The sequence below is a fragment of the Diplotaxodon limnothrissa genome, linkage group LG1 (genome assembly GCF_057381915.1).
Source record: "Diplotaxodon limnothrissa isolate DT_005_m linkage group LG1, D_limnothrissa_male_GT1.1, whole genome shotgun sequence".
Taxonomy (NCBI): Eukaryota; Metazoa; Chordata; class Actinopteri; order Cichliformes; family Cichlidae; genus Diplotaxodon; species Diplotaxodon limnothrissa.
In genome coordinates, this window is record NC_140596.1 from 7,715,804 (window position 1) to 7,737,212 (window position 21,409).

At 40.9% G+C, this 21,409-nt stretch overlaps 1 protein-coding gene across 5 annotated transcripts in view; it reads right to left on the reverse strand.

Annotated features, from left to right (window-relative positions):
* Positions 1-7,613: 7,613 nt before the first annotated feature.
* The window catches only part of akap13a (A-kinase anchoring protein 13a), a 119,711-nt gene continuing 105,915 nt past the window's right edge, over positions 7,614-21,409 (reverse strand). For 4 of the 5 annotated variants that reach the window (XM_085361240.1, XM_085361487.1, XM_085361401.1 and 1 more), the window contains 7 exons: positions 18,855-18,928; positions 17,913-17,957; positions 15,961-16,011; positions 15,498-15,770; positions 13,799-13,978; positions 13,067-13,364; positions 7,614-10,438 (listed from right to left, as the gene is read on the reverse strand). In XM_085361240.1, the coding sequence (XP_085217366.1) occupies positions 10,386-10,438; positions 13,067-13,364; positions 13,799-13,978; positions 15,498-15,770; positions 15,961-16,011; positions 17,913-17,957; positions 18,855-18,928 (974 nt within the window). In that variant the 3' untranslated portion in view covers positions 7,614-10,385. The remainder of the gene's footprint in view (positions 10,439-13,066; positions 13,365-13,798; positions 13,979-15,497; positions 15,771-15,960; positions 16,012-17,912; positions 17,958-18,854; positions 18,929-21,409) is intronic. The other variant, XM_085361323.1, reaches the window with a different exon arrangement.

Consider the following 21,409-nt stretch of genomic DNA (forward strand, 5'->3'; position numbering starts at 1 on the left):
ACAGCTATGTTAGCATAATATAAGCGGTATATTAAGATTAGCGGTAATAAAAGCCGAGGGAGGTCAACAGTGATCACTGACTGTTTTAGGAGCTTTTTGAGTTTAAATAGAAGAAAATACAAAACATTAAACATGTTAACAACACAAAAGCCATATTAAACGCAGACTACTTTAGGCCCGGAAGTAGGATTCGTCACGTCATCACTTAACGACCGGATAGACATAAAAAAGATAACAGATATAGCACCTGGGTCTGAAAAGCAAAGCAAATTGGAAGTGCTGTAAAACTTGTACTTTTTAATGGCCAAACTGGGAGCCAACCCTCAGCTGTCGTGCTTTGTGACCTCAGTAAACACTTATCTGATGAAAGTGTTTACTGAGGTCATGTTAAAGTGAATAGAACATGAAGTTAATTTTGTAAATTACGGTCATTATGACAGTCAGTTGCACGTCTTTGTCACTTGCTCCCTGCATCCAGCTTTAAAACACCACGAGTGTAATGGCAAAAATACCCTCTTATTAGGTTTCATAATGGGACTTTACTGACCAAGAGGTAACATCACAGTGGCTCCATCCATCTTTCATACTGTCTAGGGTTGTCAGCAAATGAGCCAGCTAACAAAATGCATCCGCACAAAGAAAAACACTGCTCCTTCTAAGGGGTTTCTGGATGTGCTAATATTTCAGTGCCATCCTTGAAAGGGGTTGAACTGTAGCAAAACCCCATCTGCATGACTGATGGTGAATGGCAGTAATAGCTAAATGTTTATTTTCATTAGCCAGATAAAAACCTTTGTCTTAGTCCTGTTTTCTCATGAATGAGAGCAAAAAACATGTAAACATAGTAATTGGGAACTTGGAAGGTCACAGCTGTGCACAAAGGATATTTGTATATATGTGGCCAACTCTGCTCTTCACAGAACTGCTGTGAGACTGGCTAAAAATGCCAGGATATCGCCTACTAAATCATTGCAGTGAATTAGATAAAGTTATTAACATAATGGTTTTCTAGTGTGAACAGCTTGTGAGCTTTACATTGTGCTATAGTGATGGTGCTTCTTGAAGTACACTGCCAGCTGGTTTTTGACTACAGTGTGGTCCTTAAGTGTGGTGGCAGCTTCCTGCACACTGTTTGAGCCTTCTAGCCATTGGAAAGTGTGTGTAATCAGTGTGTGTGTGTGTGTGTGTGTGTGTGTGTGTGTGTGTGTGTGTATGTGTGTGTGTGTGTGTGTGTGTGTGTGTGTGCGTGCAGGGTCATTGAGGAGTAATAGGATTGCTCGGCCCCGCTCCTTCTCTGGACACCCTGGCAAAGACAGGCCTCCTAAATCATCCTCACATCTCTGAGCAAGATGGAGGACCTGGCATAGGCTCTCCCCGCCCTGTATCCCCGCTGCAGCCGTAACTACTCACCCCGCTGTGGTGCTGTGATTTTCCTGCAACCTGCAGGAAGACTGGAATAATATCTACTCAGCATTCTGTAAATATCCGCTGGGAGAAAGTACTCCTGTTCATCGCAGCTGTGCCACATTTAGTGTTTAGGGGCTCGGCTGCTCATCCTAAACTTCTGCTGTTTGTTATTGAACTTTTCATCCTATGACTCCTAAGAAGGATGCGACACGTTAGGTGAAGGAGCCTACTCAGCTGCTGTAATTTATTATTCATGTTCTGTACGCGCTTTCTCCTGTTCAGGGTCGTAAAGAGGCTGAAGCCATTTAAACCTGATGTCTGCATATGACAGCTTTTGCTGGTAAAAAGAAAAAGAAAAAAACGCTTTGAGACAATGAGGACTTGTTTCAAGGTACTTCTTTTAAATTCAAGACATTAAGGTAGTTCAGTCAAGTGGCACAGAAAGTCAAAGTTGCCCTTTTTTCTTCTTTCTTATGTGTTTAGTCCCAAATGGGAAGCAGTATTGGCCCAGAACATAAAAGCAGTGGTTGGGTCTTTATGTATTTTTGATGAAAACAAATGCAGAGGTCCGCAGACACCAAAGTGTCACCAAAGATTTCTTTTAAAAAAAGAGCAGATTACAGATTATTGTAGTCCATCCTTACTAGACCAGATAAGACATGCAGCATAATGTGAGCATGACGAGTAAAAACCAATCAGGTCAAGTGAGATATCGTGTGAATGGCACAGATGGACAGCATGAAAATATAATGCCTCTGGCCACGGCTGTCGCCAGCAGGGACAGTGTGCCACTCAGCCTCGCCCACAGTTTTCCCAGCAGTTACTTGCTTATTGTAACAAGAAAAAAAAATCCACAGCAGCCCCAGAAGGATTATCCACGTAGATCTCCATTTCAAAAGAGATGTTTGTAAAACTAATGTGACAGGAAGCTTCCAGCTGGAAATAAGGCCATTTTGACACACTGCCTGTTATTAATTTCAACCCATGAAAGTTCCTCCTCGACAGTGTCGATGTTATGGACGGGCTCTGGGGGCCCAGGACCATCCTAAAGGTCACTATGCCCCATCAGCTGAATTCTAATGATGTGTTTTTGGAACTGTAAGTAAAACTCTGTTGTATTTTTGGTAATGAGAGGTTAACCATCCACATTCCTGATAAGATTTTGCAGTAACAAACAAAGTTTATTACTGGTTAATGTAACTTGTTGCATCTGCAGCAAGATGGTGGCATGACCGAGCAGGACTTTGGAGCACATGGGGGGATGCAAGTAAAACTTTGCAAAGTACCCCTCATGTCTCTTTGGAACTAAAAGGAGGTGATTCATCAGCTTGTGAGGCTAGTTTTAAAACTAGCTGATCTCACTCGATTTCACTCCAAAATTGCTAAACAAATGGAAATGCGCTGAGGGTGTTCAGAATTTAAAGTCAGTGACCCAAACATCCCAGTGTGTGGTGAGTTCATTAATCTACTTCTGCAGTCAGAGAAAATGTCTCTCCTGCTTTTTTACACTATACTTTACACTTTCTTAACATTTGTAACTGTGGCGAGATTTTCATTTTAGTGTGCTAAATGTGTGCAGGCTCATGATGTGGCTTAAGGTAGGTTTTTATTCTTGAATTTGTCGTGTAGCCTGTAAAAGTTTCCCCTCTGATTTGTGGACACGGCTTGTGTGATTGCACGTAGGCGACAGTATGAATGCAGTTGTTAAATGGGATGCTAACTCATCCTTGGAATAAAACTGTCCACTGTTCCTTTATCACAACAAAATGCTAAACAGCATCCACCTTTAAATCACCTAGAAAGTGGCCACTGAGAAAGTGCTCTCAGCAATGAATAACTTGAAGCCTTAATAGAATTTAATTCAATTCCATTCAGTTTTATTTATACCGCATTCACAACAATAGTCACCTCAAGGCGCTTTACATTGTAAGGTAGACCCTACAATAATACATAGAGAAAAACCCAACAATCATATGATCCCCTATGAGCAATCACTTTGGCGACAGTGGGAAGGAAAAACTCCCTTTTAACAGGAAGAAACCTCCGGCAGAACCAGGCTCAGAGAGGGGCGGGGCCATCTGATGTGACCATTTGGGGTGAGGGGAGTAAGACTAGATAAAAGACATACAAAAGAGCCAGAGATTAATAACAAGTAATGATTCAATCTAAACAGGATTCAAACACAAATATATTTTCAGTGCTTGATGATAGGTGATTAGGTTTTGGGACTTTTTTGTGTGTTTTTTTTCCACATCCACAGGTTGATTATACAGTGCACAGATCAGCGTCTCCTAAATTTTGATGCTGAACCCGTCTGGATATTTTCTTAATGTGACTTGATTGGCCGATGCCTGTGCTGGCTTGAAATGTAACTTTTTAGTGCAAATAACCAGAAAAAAAGTCTTGCAGTGGATCCACAATTCAGTCCGGTAACATGTGACATCACTGCATGTAAAGTGAGTACGAAGAGCACTGACGGCTAATCCTGTCTAAGAGGAACGTCTGGAGCTTCTGGATTGGGTTAATTTGAAAATGTCAGAGATTACAGCACGTTTATTGCCCCGAATGGCTAAAATTGGTTCCTGCAGGTTTGTGGTTTTATATTGTGGTATTTCTCCTTTGACTCATGAAGGAAATATGAGTACGTCTTCCACTCCTGAAGATCTGCTGGTGATGGTCTTATTAGTGTTTCTGAGTTCTATTTTCTACTGACCAAAGGCCAAGTGAGTGGAACGAGCTGCAGAGAGATTATTTCTCAGTGAAAGTGAAGCCTTTTGCTGTAACACATCAGTCTATTGGAAAGTGGTGATGCTTCGATAAAGTTGGCCGTTCTAGTTCAGCTCAATTCAAAGCCGCTTTCAAACTATCAATTAGACAGATTTAGACAGTTATCATGTGACGGTAATTAGCTCAACAATGCCAAATTTATCTTATCAGCAGCAGATAATTAATAAATCTGAGAATGTACCATGAAGTTTATCGTTAGTCACTCAAGCCTCACAGAGTTATCAGCATGAGCAGCACGGCTGTTCTCCTCTTCTTCTAAGCTATGATGAAATTTTTAATTTGGAATATTTACATATTCATGCTTTTATTTCCCCTCTTTCCCTCTCTGCCTCCCAGCTTCCACTTTTCACTCGAGGCTGTGTGGTTTTCTGTCACTGCACGTCACAGGCAGACTTGCTGTTTGCTGCTCCAAACAGAGATAGGTGAACTTTTACAGGGGTTTGGACCAAGAAACAGAATTTGCACTGCACCTTATCAGGCTACCAACACGGCTGAGTCTTATCAGCTGGTATTTTGTCTCTGGAGCTTATATGTGGAATGAGCAAAATGGGGAAATATTTAGAAAGATCCCATGGTGATGAACTGGGCATAGCATACAAGATCCTACAGTTAAGGGGGAAAAAAGCCTCCGCAGTCGAGGTTTCCAGAGGCAAAACACCGCCGAGCATGGAGAGATTAAAGCAGCTGGCTCTTTATTTATCAGGAGAAACGAGTGCTGCCGTGTGCCACCACTGCTGTCAATCCATCAAGATCTCTGTCAGCATTTTCCTCTGGTGGTGTTCAAACTGCAGCACGACAACAGGAAACAGGAAATCAAAGCATTAGCACAATTTAGTGATAGCAATTTAATTGCCTCTGGAACAAAAATTGGATTAATGAGAATGATTTTTTTTTTTCATTATTGTGATAAAGCTTCCAAAACAAAACAGACACAGTTGCTGCAGTCAGGACCAGAATACTGATCAGGATAAAGGGGAGAGAAAGAATCCCAGTTAAAAACTGTACTCATTACCAGCCTGGATTATGTACTGGGCAAAGTGGGCAAAAATCAAGGATGGTCAATTGGATTATAGTTTTATTAACCTGACAGTGTGGGTCTACATGGCAGACTACCCTGTTAATACACATGGTGGTATAAGTACATGTGTTAGTTCTAAAGTCTAATAGAGCTTTCTTATTGGTAGGCAGTGTCCAGATGTGAAACGCTCACACTTATTTATTACGAGATGACACAGCCTGAGGGTTGGAAATGTGCGAACAGCCACCTTCCTAATGGCAGCGGATCCAGTGAGTGTGCTCGGTCGTGCAGGTAGGCCAGAGGTCTTTAGCATGAAGCAAGACGGGGGGCTTAGCATAGTCACCTCAGGTTTGAATCCATGTTTTCAGTGTTATGAAGGTGGCTTAAAGATGAAGCTGTGATACCAATAAGTACCCTATCATACCATAAACATGCACGTTTGCAAGCTTCCCAAAATGATTTTCTGTATCCCTTACGTTGATATAATGTTGATGGTTTTTGCTTTTACAACATCGTTTAATGTAGTTTGATTTAGAACAGGGGTGTCAAACTCCAGTACTTGAGGGCCGGTGTCCTGAAACTTTTCCATGTGTCCCCTGTGCCAACATACCCGCATAAAATTAGTAGCAAGAGTATAGAACTTGACTGCCTGCTGAAGTGGCAACCCCTAACCCTACTCACGTAAAATGTGTTTGGAAAAATTTTGTTCTAAAAGTACTTTTATTGCATCGTGTTCATTCACTTATGAGCTGCTGTAACATGAATCAAATTGTCAACTCAGTTCTACAGAGTCTTGCTAATGACTTACTAATTTTATTCAGGTGTGTTGCAACAGAGACTGGAGTTTGAGACAGCAGTGAGTCGAAACCTGAGCACTGTACTTTGAAACAACTTAATTTTTCAAACCTTTCTTCATCACACTTGGTACCCAAACTCAGGTGGGGGTGATGATATCGTCCCCCTGACCTGTCGTCCGGCTCCTTGCCGTAGCATGTGTCGTCAGTCTCTAGCTGTGAGATCAGTTATCAGTTATCAACAACAACAACAAGATCCCAGTTGTTGTTGTTGTTGTTGTTGTTTGTGAATGTTGGGTATCGAAAATTCCATTCCATATTCCAATTCCAGTAGGCTTGGTTAGCATGTGTCTAGCCTAGGACCCTTACTGGATACGAACTTGCGACTCCCACTCCGAAGGCGTGTATTACACTTAACAATATAATGTTCTGTTAAATCAAATTAATTTACTTTTGGAAATCCTGCTAAATAATGAAAGTGGTGCATTTTAAATTCTGTGAGTATCGTTCGTTGGTAAAATAATAATTAGAAAAAATGTTGAGGACAAATAAGTCAGCAAATCTAATAAGTTATTGGGGCAGAAACTAATTTGAAAATCTTCCCCCTGAAGGCACAAAAACATACTGTTCTCTCAAGAACTGCAGTGATGTCTTTTTTCTTTTTCTTTTTACAAAAAGATGAGAACTTTCAGAAAGTTGGACTTTTTTTTTTTAAACTACAAGTCTTCGTTCTGTATGAAGTCAAAAAGGGAGGACCTTGATATCGTCCTCTCAGACGCCCCACCATTCTGCTGTTCAAACCATCTGTTTCCATTGGGCTCGAACTGTAACATCAGCAGTCTTGTAAGTTCACTACAAGTCACGCTATGTGACACGCATAAACTTTTTTGTTTTCTTTTTCTTGCAGCCTCTTGTAGAATCTGCAGAATGAAGGCAAAGATGCACCACTGTTACTTCTCTGCATTCCCCATGGTTCGATCACAACAACAGCTGGAGGACAAATATACAAGCAAGTATCTGCTGCCAAAATTGAACTAGATTTTTCTTCTTTGCTACATCTAGTTTGATTTATTTATTTATTTTTTAAGTACAGAAACCAGGAGAAACAGTATACAAGATGGGTGTAGTCTCTGGGTCTCCTGGTTTCAAAAACACTTGTAATAGTAAAACAGAAAACCAGACCTCCTCACTCTTGTGACCTCTGTAACCAAGTTTCTGATGATTTTGTCCTCAATCAGTAGTTTCAGGTCATAGTGAATAAAAGATGAGATCATCTGTAAACGATGTCCATCGCTAGAGTGAGAAAGGAGTCGTTATTCAGGGTGTACTCTGAATACCACCCTTTTAAACAGTAACTGTAACGGAATACAGTTACTCATATTTTGTCTTTTAAATACGTAATGCGGTACATGTATTCCGTTACTCCCCAACACTGGCTGTACATTACATTCCTATTGGTTGATTAGCAGACATCCTATTTTGTCACAATTCTTTCATGTTGGTTACAGTGTATACAAACTGAAGCTTGACCAAGACAGAACAAAAAAAGAATAGCTGTAAAAAAAAATAACCCACAAATACTCAGGATGTCAATTGTGGTATTTTTTTATTATGAGAGAAATACACCTTTACATTGTTTATCACCTTGTTGGTGAGAATAAAACATAAATAAAACATTCTTACAAAATGCTTCAATAAATCACAAGTCAATTATTTTTTACAAGTAATTTGTATTATACATAAATCATATTTACACATTTGCCCTTTTTTTTCTTCTTTTTTTTTTTACATTGCTGAGAACGAAACAACTGTGTACCAGTTGAATAGTACAAACATTTCCTTCCTTTCAAAGCAGAGGTATAAAAGCTCTCCTCTCTCCTGAGAAGACGCTGGGTTCTACTCTAGTGCATTTTATCATTAAGATTTAAGGCTACGCAGGGTTCACCTAATGGACACACTCGTCTCTCGGACAGGCTTATCATCATCACTGGTGAGGGAGTTCATTTTCCCGACTTGTGTCTGCTGATTGTCCCTTACAGAGGTCTGTGGTTCTGCCCAGTCGCTTCCTCCAACCTTTTTATTCCCCCCACATTAAAGCTGCTGCTGACTGGTTACACTGAATAACCAATTACAATCTCTGACAACTTATTTGTTTCTGCAGTCAATTACAAATGCCGTGGGGAAAAATGTCGCAGAGTGTGAGAGCCCACGCTCATCACATTATCTCTGACCTGCTGAGAAAAAAATACATCAATTTCTCACAGCAGGAGTCACAGGGGGAAAAAAACTAAACAAAAAACTAAACAGTTTCATACTTTCTGGTTGTTGCTGTTGTGTGAGGGAGGGAAATTATTTAGTTATAGGTGCAGTGCTCCCTAGTGGTCAAAACACACCTTAAAGCAACACCAAAAGTCTACCCCTCTCCGTTTCTTTGACAGGATTACACCAAAGCCATAAACAAAAGACATGAAGCAACTAATTGGCAGGCCGCATAAGCCTCTTACAAGACACACTATAATAAACCAGCCTGGATGTGAAGTCAAATCCTCAACACAAGACAGCGAGTTAACAAACAAGCACTTAAACGTGAGAAAAAGAGGCAGCAAGGAAGCAGTTCGGCAATGCTGCTCTGCCTTTCATGGGAAGAGGATCCTTTTTAAACGTCTCTTTGTCCTTCCTACCTGTCCCGCAGGTAGTCCTGCCCACAGCGTGAGCTTCGCAGGTCTTAAATATTAAGACGGGTCATCTTTGAAAAACTCCATAAAAGCTCACAGCCCCTTATTTAATCCACTTAAACACTTTAACCGTCTTTGGATCATTTTGTCCTTGATTAAAAAAAAAGAAATCATATTTCCTCGTATCTCACACCGATTAAAAATAAACGTGTTAACATTTTTAGGACAAAGTGCTCAAAAACACTGATGAGTGCTGACTAATCTGAAATGATCATAGACTTACGAGCTACCTGCTGAGTCGGTTTAGTCACGAAACAACAACAGAACATATTTGTAGCTAATGTCCACTCTCATTCCCTCTAAGCGGTTGCTTTGTCCGTAAATTAACGGCCTCCGTTCCTACGACCAGCAGCTGTGTGCATCTGCAGAATCTATTATGGGAACTGAAAGGAGGCGAAAGAGAGAGTTGATCTCTTTAACACACAGAAACCATTAGTATGCTACCTGAAGAGTTACATGCAATTAAAAAAACGAAGGAAAGCCCTGCTTGTCGGCGTTCAGATGAAAGATGAGGGCTGCATAAAAGCCCATTGACAGGCAGATGAAACGACAATCGAGCCAATATCCATCCAAGACTCTAAAACACACTAAAGGATATGAATTGAGCCATTAGACAGAGAGAGATAACTCTCAATCCTTTCATTACTGAGCATCTAAGAAAATACACATCTGAAGAGCTTCACTCCAAATTGGAGATAGCCATAATTCAAATAAATTAAAACCTCATTAAGGAACATGATTGATGGCATGAAGTCATCATTAAGGATTACACAAGTTAGCCAATTCCCTTTTGCTTGCAAACTGGGGACAGACTCGGCGGATCTAATCGCATCTGCTTTTTGAACACTCGACGCGAACGCCGGGCTATGATTCACTGCGACTGAAGCACTGAAACGGCTTTGGACTCTCTCTGATTAAGAAATGTTGCTAGGACCCGTAAGTTCCCCCCCCCCGTGGGTTCAGTCATCAATTAGCTGTCAATGAATATGATTAGGTGTGAGGAGTTTCCAGTGCCACACATTCACAGTGGCATTTGGATTTGTCTGTGTCTTTGAACGTGTGGTTAAAGTCGCATGGAAAAGGCCCTGCTTCTGTAAATTAACATCACAGCCTGCTGGTGCGGGGCTCTAGGAAAAAAGGCAGCCGTAACACACGAGCCCCTGACAGACTTGGAAGAGCCTGAAAGGCAATTCGCTGTGAAACGCTTTCAGCGTGATACTGAGCTGTCACAGATGTCTGATTTTTCAAAATGAAGAAATTCGAACCATTTATTTGGAAAAGGAAAAGATGAATTTTGGACATAGAATAACGAAAAAGTGCAGAGCCAGTCCATCCTTCCCACTTTAGCTACTGAACTGAATCCTAAACGCACACCACAGCAGAGCCTAATATATCCTAATTCCCAACAAACTAAAAGCTGTGGTATTTGATTTTAAAATGTATCTTCTTCCATGTAATGTTAAACAGCTCTATGTTATGACATGGAAAATTAACTAAAAGCCTTTTCAAGGTGATTCAAAAAGCCTGTGTGCGCAGGTGAATGTGTTACTACTTGGCAGCACATTCCACCGTCAGAGTGGTTTGATGGGTTCATGGTAATGATGATGATGAGGAGGAGGAGGAGGAGGAGGAGAGCCACTTGTCTCAGCAGAAAAAAATCTCTCCATCCAGAGGCGGCTCTGGAAGGGGCTGGGAGTCTGTGAAGAGGAGAACAGGAGTCAGCATCACCCCGAAAACACAGGATTTTGATTTCTGATCAGTTGCCGGTGACGTTTCACCTTATACACATCAGGATTTTGCAACCCACAAATATTCTCTAAATGCCAAAACGAGAACTAAATGCTTCCAAAATGCAACTCATGGCTGAAATTTAGTAACAGCAACATATTTGCAGAAACTCCCAGCTTGTTTTTCTTCAAGGACAATAGGCTTGTCCTCCATTTTCCATTGCTGGAGGCCAAAAGAGAAACCACAGTCTACGAGAGAATCTGAGTTATAAGGCTTTTGTAACATAGTGTCACCAAATTTTGCACAGAAATTGAAATATGAGTTCCAAATAATTCAGAGTTGCCCGTATCACTGCTGCAAGAACACTTGTCTGAATAGTGTCCACACTGCATGAACCCGGGAGGTCAGAGTTCCTGCAACACAGGGTGTGCCTGTGTGCCTCAGGGTGAGTACTGTCCAGCACCAGCAGCCTTTACATTTACAGTGATTAGCCCAGAAGCAGCAACTGGCAAATTTGTGTTGGAACTGAACACAGAGAAAAAGACCAAGAATAAAGTCCAGGCTTTATTAAGCCTTTATGCCTCTAAGCTGTTATGGAAGTAACACAAGTGAAAATGTTCAAAATTCTATAGCATTTCCTCTAATCTTTCTGAGCCATCCAGGAAATTATAGTGGGGAAAATGCAAGAGAAAATGGTGACGCTGAAATGGAATTACACCCAAAGAAGATCTGAAATGGTTTAGTGGACACCCTTTTTGTCACTGATGTTTATTTGCTGCTAATTTAAACATAAACAATTCATTACTCAAGGGTGGTGGTTGTCATCAATGACACCGTAGCTTCTGTTTAAGCTCTTAGTAACACGTACTGAAAACTGTTACTGGTGGAGTTGTATAATGAAGCTGGCCAGTATGGGTTAACTGCATAGTCTAAATTCAACACTATAGTATCTCTTTTTGAACTCTGCTGCCATCAAGAGACCCACAACACACAGCAAACACACTGCTGCAGTCACAGCTGGGTAGGATATTAGCATTCCCCTTTGGGCACTTTAATGCAAACACAAAATAAACTCCTAAAGATATGTTGTTACCAACAGGGAGTCCCAACTGTGTGGCCTTATGCTGGCTCACTGCTCATTTCAGAACCATCAGTTCACATCTACATGTAGTTCATGTGTTTTATAACAAGTGTAGTTCTTCTGTGTCAGACATAAGCTCACTTCTAACAGTGTTCAAGATCCCCCTAAAAAATGTAGGACAGTTGAATAATTTACTTTTGTGACTAATTGAATATTGTAACAAATTTAAGCTCCATGTGAGACCTCGTGACAGCCTGAGCAGATCTGAGCATGTGACCAAAATTACACGTCTGCTTCTCACTGAGCTCACAGTTTTTTCAAGATTGGCTTCAGATCATTCTGATCAATTTCATTGTGACAGAACATATCAGGCCAACAGCTGACACAGAAAGTGGTTTAATATGGTGCAATATAGTGTTTACATGCAGGGATGCACAATGTATTTCTAATCACTGATCAGCTCTCTAAAGGTGGATTTTCTTTTTAAGTGTTATTTATTCATTAAGCATTTGCATTTTAAAAAATTCAGAAAGAAGCTGTTCAGATCAGAAGCAGACATTTCTACAAAGAGCAGAAGCATACGTCACCGCATATGTACATCAACATTGTGGACTTGTGCAGGAAAAATGCTCAAATTTTCTTTAATTGGATTAGGAAACGGAATATTTCTCCACTCTGAATCCAATGCAAATGTAACTAATTCTGGACCCGTTTCTTTCTGGCTGAGGTATTTATATGGAGCCTTTTTATTCTGTTTGTAGTTCTAATGCAGTTAGACTAGAAACACCATCATGCATGTAAACTGGGCAGTAGGAAAACAGGAAACTCCCTGTTCATGTTCTTCCAATAGGGGAAAACAAAAGATAAAATCTAGTCTTCGTGTTTGTAATGTATATTCCAACGTTAGCCAGGTGCATATATCAACTCAAGCGGCTCTCTCCTAAAATATCTTCTTTTTAGTTTACATTTTCATTCTGTTTCCTGAGGCAGTGTCATCAAACTGAGCTGTCGTGGTGGGATAGTAACACAAAGATTGAATTTTGCACCAAAAAAAAAGGTAAAACTTTGAAACATTCTCCTTTCATACGTCTAACTCCGACTTGGCTTCAGATTAGATACTTAAGAGCATACATTTAAACAGAATAAACAGTTTGGATTTTGTCTCCAATCATTTCCGTGGTGGTTTCTCTGAAGTGCTGCAGTTTAGCAGAAAAAAATTATTATTTTTTCTACATTAGTCATAAAGAACACTAACTTTTTTGGCTGGTTGTGACAGATGATGCACTGTGGCAGGAAACAAAAAACTACCTTGAAACTTTGCACTAAGCTGTAGACCTGACATATCCTTCCTTCTTCTTCCATTATCCATCCATCCACATGTCTACCAATAATGTCTCCTTTTCAATAATAACTAAACACAGTACATCCTTGACAAAAAGCACTCCACTCCAACCTGCTGACTCACTGTGAAACACTGAACAATTCGACTCGATCCAGCCAGTTTATCATCTTATACCTGCTGACTGTGCGCTCCCCCCTTTGGCCTTTTTCTTCTTCTTCTCCTTCTCCTTCCCATCTTTGCCCTTGTTCTTGGCTAGCTGCAGGAGGCTCTTTGAGATCTGGTTGTTGCCTTCGCTGCCCTTGAGGTTCGTGGAGGATGAGGTAAAGGGATTGAGGCCTTTCCCTTTGGGCTTGGACCGCTGGGGCTGCAGCCTCGGCAGAGAGGAGGAAGAGGAGGAGGAGAACTCCAGCGGGTCCAGCTCCAGAGACTGGGAGCTGCCAGCGAACTCATCAGACGTTGTAGAGGGAGTCCTCTGGAAAGGAAGGAACAAGAGGCGCTTAGGAAGATGAACAGCTGCGGTCTACATCTGTATGTGAATATGCATGAAAGGCTTTTTGCTAAATGATGAGCACGACTGTTTCTAGAAGAGCTCAGTTTTGGAAAATGATCATATTTAGATTTTTTGGAGAAACATAACAGTGCTGTTTGGTTTGCGTTGCAGCGACGCTCGCCAGTTAAAATGTGGCCAAGAGCTTTTTTAAATCCACTTTTAAGAGGACCCAAGTTCAAGCCTCTGCTGTAAGCATCCATAAACATCAACCAGGCTGGAGTGTCATTGAGTGCAAAAAATGAATCCCTCCAGGCTCACACCGTGTTCAGCTGAGGGGCGACAGAAGAGGCGATTTCCCTGCAGGGATCAGCAGATCGTGTTATCATTATTATGATTTTCAGAGTGTCCCTGCTCACCTCAGCTAGACGCAGGTCCTCCATCTTGTTGAGGTGCCGCTGCATAGCCTCCCTGTCCCTCTCCAGCTTCCTCTGGGCATCTCTCAGTCTCTCCAGGTCCTTCTGGTACTCCTCCTTCTTGTTCTGCAGCTCCTGCTTCTCCTCCTCCAGGTCCTTCTGCCGCTTCAGGATTTCCTCCTCCTGCAGCGGTTGATACAAGTGTAGATTGATTTATTGAACTGACAGACACGTGAGGCGTCACATCGTATGTTTTCAGCTCCTTTCCTTTAGTGGAAACCTGCAATAACTGAGCCTGAATGAATAAAAGCTAATGACTGCCTGATTTAATATTGTGATCACATTCAGTGTCTCAACCTCTCCTTAATGCACGTTTCCCCATCAGGAAAAAATAAGCTGGAAAAAAAAAACTGAAGTCTAGACTTTACCAATGCTGACTGAATAATTTCTTGTCTCCTCATATATTAAATCAACTTCATAACTCCACAGGTGCTGCTGCCTGCTGTGCATTATGAAGCTGATCACAACTGCATTTAACTTGTTGATTTTAAACGACATTAAGTTGATTGTGGGCTAAGTATTCAAACTTTGGGGACACACTGCAGGGAATCACACGCGCTGGTGATAATGAGTGTGAAATTCATTTAAACAAACAATGACCCACTCGACAGATGCAAGGATATACTGCTCATATCATCCAAGGTGCAGTCACTACCAGTAAACAAACCATAGACTGCTGCTCTTGTTGCTGTTTACACCTGCAGCATATGATCAGCGTACCACCCTGAACTTTAATCCCTAACCCCATCAAAATAAAATTTCTCCAAAGTCAAAGCAATCAGAAAATACTAACATTGTTATTGCAAGTATCACGATTCAGGTGTGTTTTTTCAAAATGTACGATTAGACGTAACCCTGTGGTGGGTTAGAACTCGAGGGTTAATCCAGAAGTTGTGGCTTTTTAAAAGAACGCTAATCATCTCCATGTCTGCTCGAATAGTTTGGGTTTCTTGTACTGTTGTAATGCTCAAACTCTTAAACATTAGTTTCTTTGCAGATCTGGATAACTAAGTGATCACTATTTTGTAATCATTCTGCCATTTGGCAGTAATTTAATATGGAAAACAATGAGAATAAATTGCACAATTGAGCACTCATGTGTCTCATTCACCCACTTTTTTCTACATCTTAAGTTAACATTCAGACAGATGATGAACGTGTCAAATATCCTTGCCCAAGGATGCTTTGGCACACAGACTGGAGCAGCCAGAAATCAAACCACCAACCTACTAGATGGTTTACTTTACCTCCTGAGCCACAGCTGCCCTAATTCACAAACAGAGAGAATGTTTACTACATGTTGTTCAGCCTTTAGTTAGTGCGACGTTTCAGCCAGCCGTGGAGGTGAATCTACTACCACGCCTTTGCAGCCTTGTCAGGTGAAATTTGACCCTGCAACTTTTCTTTCAGCGTTTCAAGCTTGTCAGTGAAAGCTATATTTGAAGGCAGTGTACCATCTCTTTAAAGCACCACAGAAGACTTTAATGCCCTGCACAAGTACGCATTGTAATTTATCAGATAAAACACTGCATGAGGTGAAACACTGCAGCATGAAACCATCCTGGGGGGTTACTGTCAGAATTATAGCTGCCCTGAAACTATTAATAATAAACAGGGCTAGTGGAAGATGATGCATAGTTACCTGTGCGTGCACCTGTGCCTCCCTCTCAGCGAGCTGCTTTTCCCTGAGCTCCCACTCCTTCTCTCTTCTCCTCTTCTCCTCAGCATGAGCTGCCTGTTGTCTCTGCAGGGATGCCAACTCCTGCCGCTGCTTCTCCAGGCTGCGCTGCTTCTCCTGTTCGATCAGCGAGCTGGGCCGGGAGGACGGTCGTGATAACGATGTGCAAGAGGACGAGCGCTCACTCAGGGCCTGCCGCTGGTCCTCTATGAAACTGTCCTGCTGGACTACCACTGCCTGTGTTAGACAGAGCCACAGAGATTAGGTTAGACATACCCATCCTGTGGATTGTGGGGTATTCTGCACTGGCTCTGTGTGGATGGAGGTCTTTTTTCTGTTCTTTTCATTGGAAAGCTTCACAGACTTGCATCATGTCAGTTCTGATCTGGAGCGCTGGATGTATTGTCCTGCTTAGAAACCATCATACCTGCAGAGTGCTTAGCAGAAGATGCAGGTTGGAGACACTGTGGAGGACCTGCTGTTGAAAAAGAGAGAGCAGTGAGTATAACCTCAAAAATCCACTTCGGCTGCAAGGACAAAGCTCTTTGATGTTGCCTTACTTACTGCTCCACTTGACATGTTAAAACTCACCATTATTGGTAGCGGTGTTTTATACAATATCAATTTATAACAATATGCTGATTTAACTTTACAGAGATCTGACCTTTCCTGCGCTCAGATATTAGCACAGTAACCTTGTATTTGTCATCCGTGTTTACAAGGACTCAAAACTGATCCAAACCACGTTACTGCGAACTAAACAAAACAGCTTTCATAAAGTGACACGTCTGGAGGAAATGTTGTGGTGTCACACAGAATATTTTAATATAATAATAAAAAACTGATTTTACTAAACTTAAAGTTGTTTATAGCTCCACAAACCAAGTATTGCTTTAAAAATCACACTTTGCAGCCACGATAATAAAACCACTGACAGATGAAGTTACAAACGTTGATCTTCTTTGAATCGTTAAGTCTTGCATTATTGTAAATGCTACTTTAATTCACTGACCTACACATCATGACTGACTAAGCACACACATATTATCAAAAGCACACAAACTACCAGGAAAATGTTCCCTGCTTCACTGCAAAAAAATGTTCAGGAATAGCTCAACGAATATGACAAGGAGCCAAAGGCATCAATACACCAGAATAGGACCCATATCTGCAGACAGAGGCATGTACAAAGGGAGGCCATGGAAAGCCTCCTTAACTCGTTTCCCCCTTGGACTTATTCTAACCCTTGTTTTTCTTTGCTAAAGACTGGCTATTCTGACTAAGGAGTAATTTTACTTTTTAAATAAAATACTTTTAGGAAGAAAAATTGAAGAAATAAAATAATTAGAACTACTTTGGGCATATTTTTATGGTTAATGTTTTATTATACTTAAATAAGTTTATGACTTATTCAAATAAAAGGTTCTAAATACCCATTTTGCAAAACAGCTCAGGGCTGGATATCAGCTTAAAAATTATTCACAGTGATTTTTGCACAGATTTCCGACAATGTATCTCTTCCTGATCAAATGTTCTGATTTCCTGTTGTTCCTACAGTTGAAAATGCTCCCAAAGCTGCAAAAGTCATGTAGCCTAAGCTCTGCACCATTTATGGTTTTATATCGCGTGCAGCGTTAGCAACATGAAACGCAAACAACTTCACCGACCCACTAACATGGTTTTAGACTTTTAGTCTTGTATTAACTGCTTATTGCTCTTTGATGCTGCAAAAATATCATATTTATTAGTTAAGCCTTATTTCTTCCTGTTATTTTACAGCGCTACGCTGCATGAGCTGCTTCTGATTATTGTGCATTTTAATAACAATTTTCACTTAAAACTCTTCCTACTTTTATTAAATGACAGCTTACTTTGCTTGGCACATGCTCACTTTCACTTTGAGCTATTTTGTTATTTATTACTTAGCAGAGCTTTTTACAGAAACAGCAGTAAATCCCTAAATGTGGGCAGCAGGGTCGTTTAGATTAAGTAAAAACAATTTCAAATTTGAATTTCTAAAAAAAATTTATATGTTGTTATTGATGGAGTATAAAAGTGTTTGATAGGTGGCAAAAGGAAAGCTGTTAGCGGCAAATCAACCTCAACAAGTGAATAATAATAATTAAACGAGTCGATCAAAACCAAAAGGAGGAAACAGTCCATCACAGTTCTGAGTCATGATCAGTGCTGTGGTTAAAGGTTTGTGGAAGACTTTCAGATTTCAAACTGGGCCGACGCATTCTGGCTGAACTTGAGCTTTACTGCTGTTTGAGACAACACGCTGATTAATGCCGGTAACAATGCCGTTGACACAGGGTTTTGGCAGTTTCTATGTAAACAGCGACTTGAACTGAATTAGACACAGGAAGTCAGTGTTACCTCACTGTTCCTCTTCAGCAGCTGCAGCAGGTTGGCGTTTCCTCCCTGCACACAAACATTAAGACACACTGAGCAAGCTAAAACACAATAATATACTCGCATGCAAACATCTGCTCTTGTGTACAGTGCTCTTGTGGGCCTGTATACTGTATATATCACGGAGCGAATGTGATTAAAGTTGCACATGTGGGTGTGCTGTGAAGTCTAATTGTATCTGGCTATGATTATGTATGACGGATTTAGTGTCGTGCCGCTTTATTTTAAATGGGGACGAGACGAACGGTTCTAAAAAGGTATTTTCAGTTTACAAAAGAACGGCACAGACCAACGTGAATACAATAGAAGATGGAAGGCTGGAATTAACTCTGCATTGTATTTTTTAATGATGACTCGGACTTCTGAACACCGTCCTTTTACTGCTGAACTCTCTTTGAACTTTGGCACCATGCCTGGGGTGAAATGTTAAGAAAAATTAAATGCTTCTCTTCTGTTTTCAGAGAGCAGCATTTACAAGGAATGGCCTGGTGAATAGCTGGCTCCTTTTTCTTTATTAAACAGCACATTACGTTTACTGTAGCCTGTCTCTGCTAAAAGATTCAAGACACAATAATGTGCAGTCCAGCTGCTGGTATATGCAGTATAAATGACTACAAAGGCTGGCATCCAGTGCAGAGCTACAATAGCAGCACCTAAAGGCACTCCATTCATTTCCATCATCTATTGAATCCTACACAACTGATGGTCGCCATTAGCAACGGGACCTGGGAGGAAGAGTCAAGAGGCTAATTCATTGGAGGGAGAGAAGCAGTTAAATTCATCTTAATGGTATTGTTAGTGTTGGAGGACAAATGCACCCCCACACATGCCCTCAGGTTCTCTGTGACGTGTAGGGGCACATTGGCTTCAGAGTCAAGGAGAATAACTGGCTGCTGGGATGCAGACCTTCTTTAAAACGCTGTCGGACTCAGTCCTGCGCAGGTCTCCCGCCATATCCTCACTCTCATCTCTGTCTCCACCTGATATAAAGAGAAACCACAGGAAAAAAAGATGTGATCAAGAAGAGTGCTGCAAGACAAAAGGAGAACTCTAAGAGCTAGAATATGAAAAAAGACAAATGTGACTGGAATTCAACCAAAACAACAGGCTATGTCCTCAAAAAAAACAAACAAACCAAACAAACCCAACAACAGTAAGCTGCTCTGCTCAGTCAAAGTCAAATGCTGGGGGAAAAACCAAACCAAAAACAGCTAGGGTGAACAGGAAAGGAAAGCACTGCAGATCACAAGTTCACCACAAAGAAAGAAAACACACAGAAAAAGATCCGAAACACTGCAGTGGTCAGATGTCATGTCAATGAACAGTTTAAGTTCTTTGAAGTATCAGTGAGAGCACAGATTTATATGAAGCATGCCAGGTAATCCACATATTTTTGACATTGCCTCCTGGTGACAGCAGCTACAGACTACCAGCACCAAATCATGCCAGGACCTTTAGCTTCTCCACAGCTGTGGCACATCTGCAGGCTGCTTTGCAACCCCCACCACCACCCCAGATCCTCTTTTAATGCTAAAACTTCATCGGTGACAATGTCTGTCATTAATGGCTGTTCTGTTATGGCAGCTCATGTTGCCTTTCCTTCCACATATGTGCACACGGAAGAGCGGGAACGTCCCAGAACAGAGCCAAACCGCCAAATCTAAACTACTGCAGATGGAAATAACAACCTCTTGATTACAATGGCCCAGCCTGAATTATGGTTACTTATCAGAATGTGGGTGATTAAATGCAAACTCTTTCTTCTTGGTGAAAAGTTTTGGTGGCGAATATGAGCACAAATATGTAACTGAAAAGCAAAATTCGTGTTTTATGAAGCAGGATGGAGACTTAGTGAGTAACTACAGGTTGGAAAAATCAACCTCTTCAGATCCATTTTTACCAATTTTGTAGTTTTGCTGGGTTGTTTTTCCCACATTTGTCATTTAACACCACCAGGGCTGCAGCTGAAAAACAATGGCATCTAAATGACACATGGATTTCATTAAATAAATACACTGCAATTATAGTCAAATCTCCACATCTTAATGACAGAGCTGTGATGCTGAAAGTCTATTAACTTATGCAGTCTGCATTTTGACCAATTTTCCTTCCGGCTTCTAATCAGGCCCCAGAAGAGGAACAAAATTAGCTAAATGAACACCGCAGCTTTAGCTTTTATCAAAGGAAAAAAGCAGTGTGTAGATTTGTAACTTAAACAGAGTTGGTAGACGTGGTGTACAAATTAAGAATTTGTTTGGTGTTCATACTGAAATAATGTGAGGTGATGTAATGATTAATATTAATATCAACCGAGACCTCAAGCTGATCAACCCCGCCCTGCAAGGAAACACTTTTTCTCTGCACCCTGTCGTTTCCGACAAGGTTAATAAAAGTCCTTCGTTTACCATTAGAGAGAGATCCTGTGCAATTTTGTGTGATAGTGAAATTCTATGATTTTAAAAAACAGAAATGACACTTAAAATTGGGGGACTCGTAGATATAATTCATGCTTTTGACACAGAGTCGACTTCCTTGGCGGCCATCATTTCTTTGGATGTATGGAAAATGAGAAATTCTCACTACATTTCAGTGAAAAGCAAAGTCTGACAGATCAGTGCAGCAGAGCAGGCCATTCAGATATGCAACCTCAAACAGTCTGCAGGAGAGCTTTTGTAAACCCCCCCTCCCCCACCACCAAAAAAAATCCAAAGTATTACAGGTTTTATATTGTCAACAAGTGACTCCTGTGAAGGTTACAGCCGGGTTTGCTATGTCAATAAAATAAGTGGCTCTCACATGCAGAAACTCGGGAAGGAATCAAAAGATTTTCTGCTGACCTACATTCATGTTGTGTTTATGTTGAATCTGACATCTCATCTGATTTATTATTTATTATGAATTATGTTCTGCCTTTTTCTTTTACATTCTTTTAGTTTCACTGCTATTCTTTTATTTACATTTTCTTCCTTCTCCACCTACAGAGACTTGTGTAAAGTCTACATTTACTTTAAAATATAATTAACAGTCAACACATTTATCTATCTGTTATATTCCCTTACATTAGTCTCTATATTTCATTATGTTTGCTTATTTAAATAAATCAAGGCTGCAATAGTGTTTAAGAGACATCCCCCTCAGACAAAAATATCATTGTTTAGCTGTAGTTTTCCAGGTATGCTAGCGATGTAGAGATCTGGACCTCTTAGAGCTCTTGTGGTTCAATGGATTCGACACTATCAGCTTGCAAGCCACCAGTTCAGAGATATCGCCCCAGGCCACCTTTCCCTCAGGAAGCTCCAGCTCTGCTGTCCAAGCCTCCGTCTGAAATGTTTTGTCTAACTGCTCTGAACAGGGGAATTGTGGGGAGAGGTGGGTATGACCACCAAAACCCCGTTTCAAGATGAAAAATGAAATATTCCACTTTTAAAAACTGTGCTTTGGCTTTCAGCAGTGTTGTTACA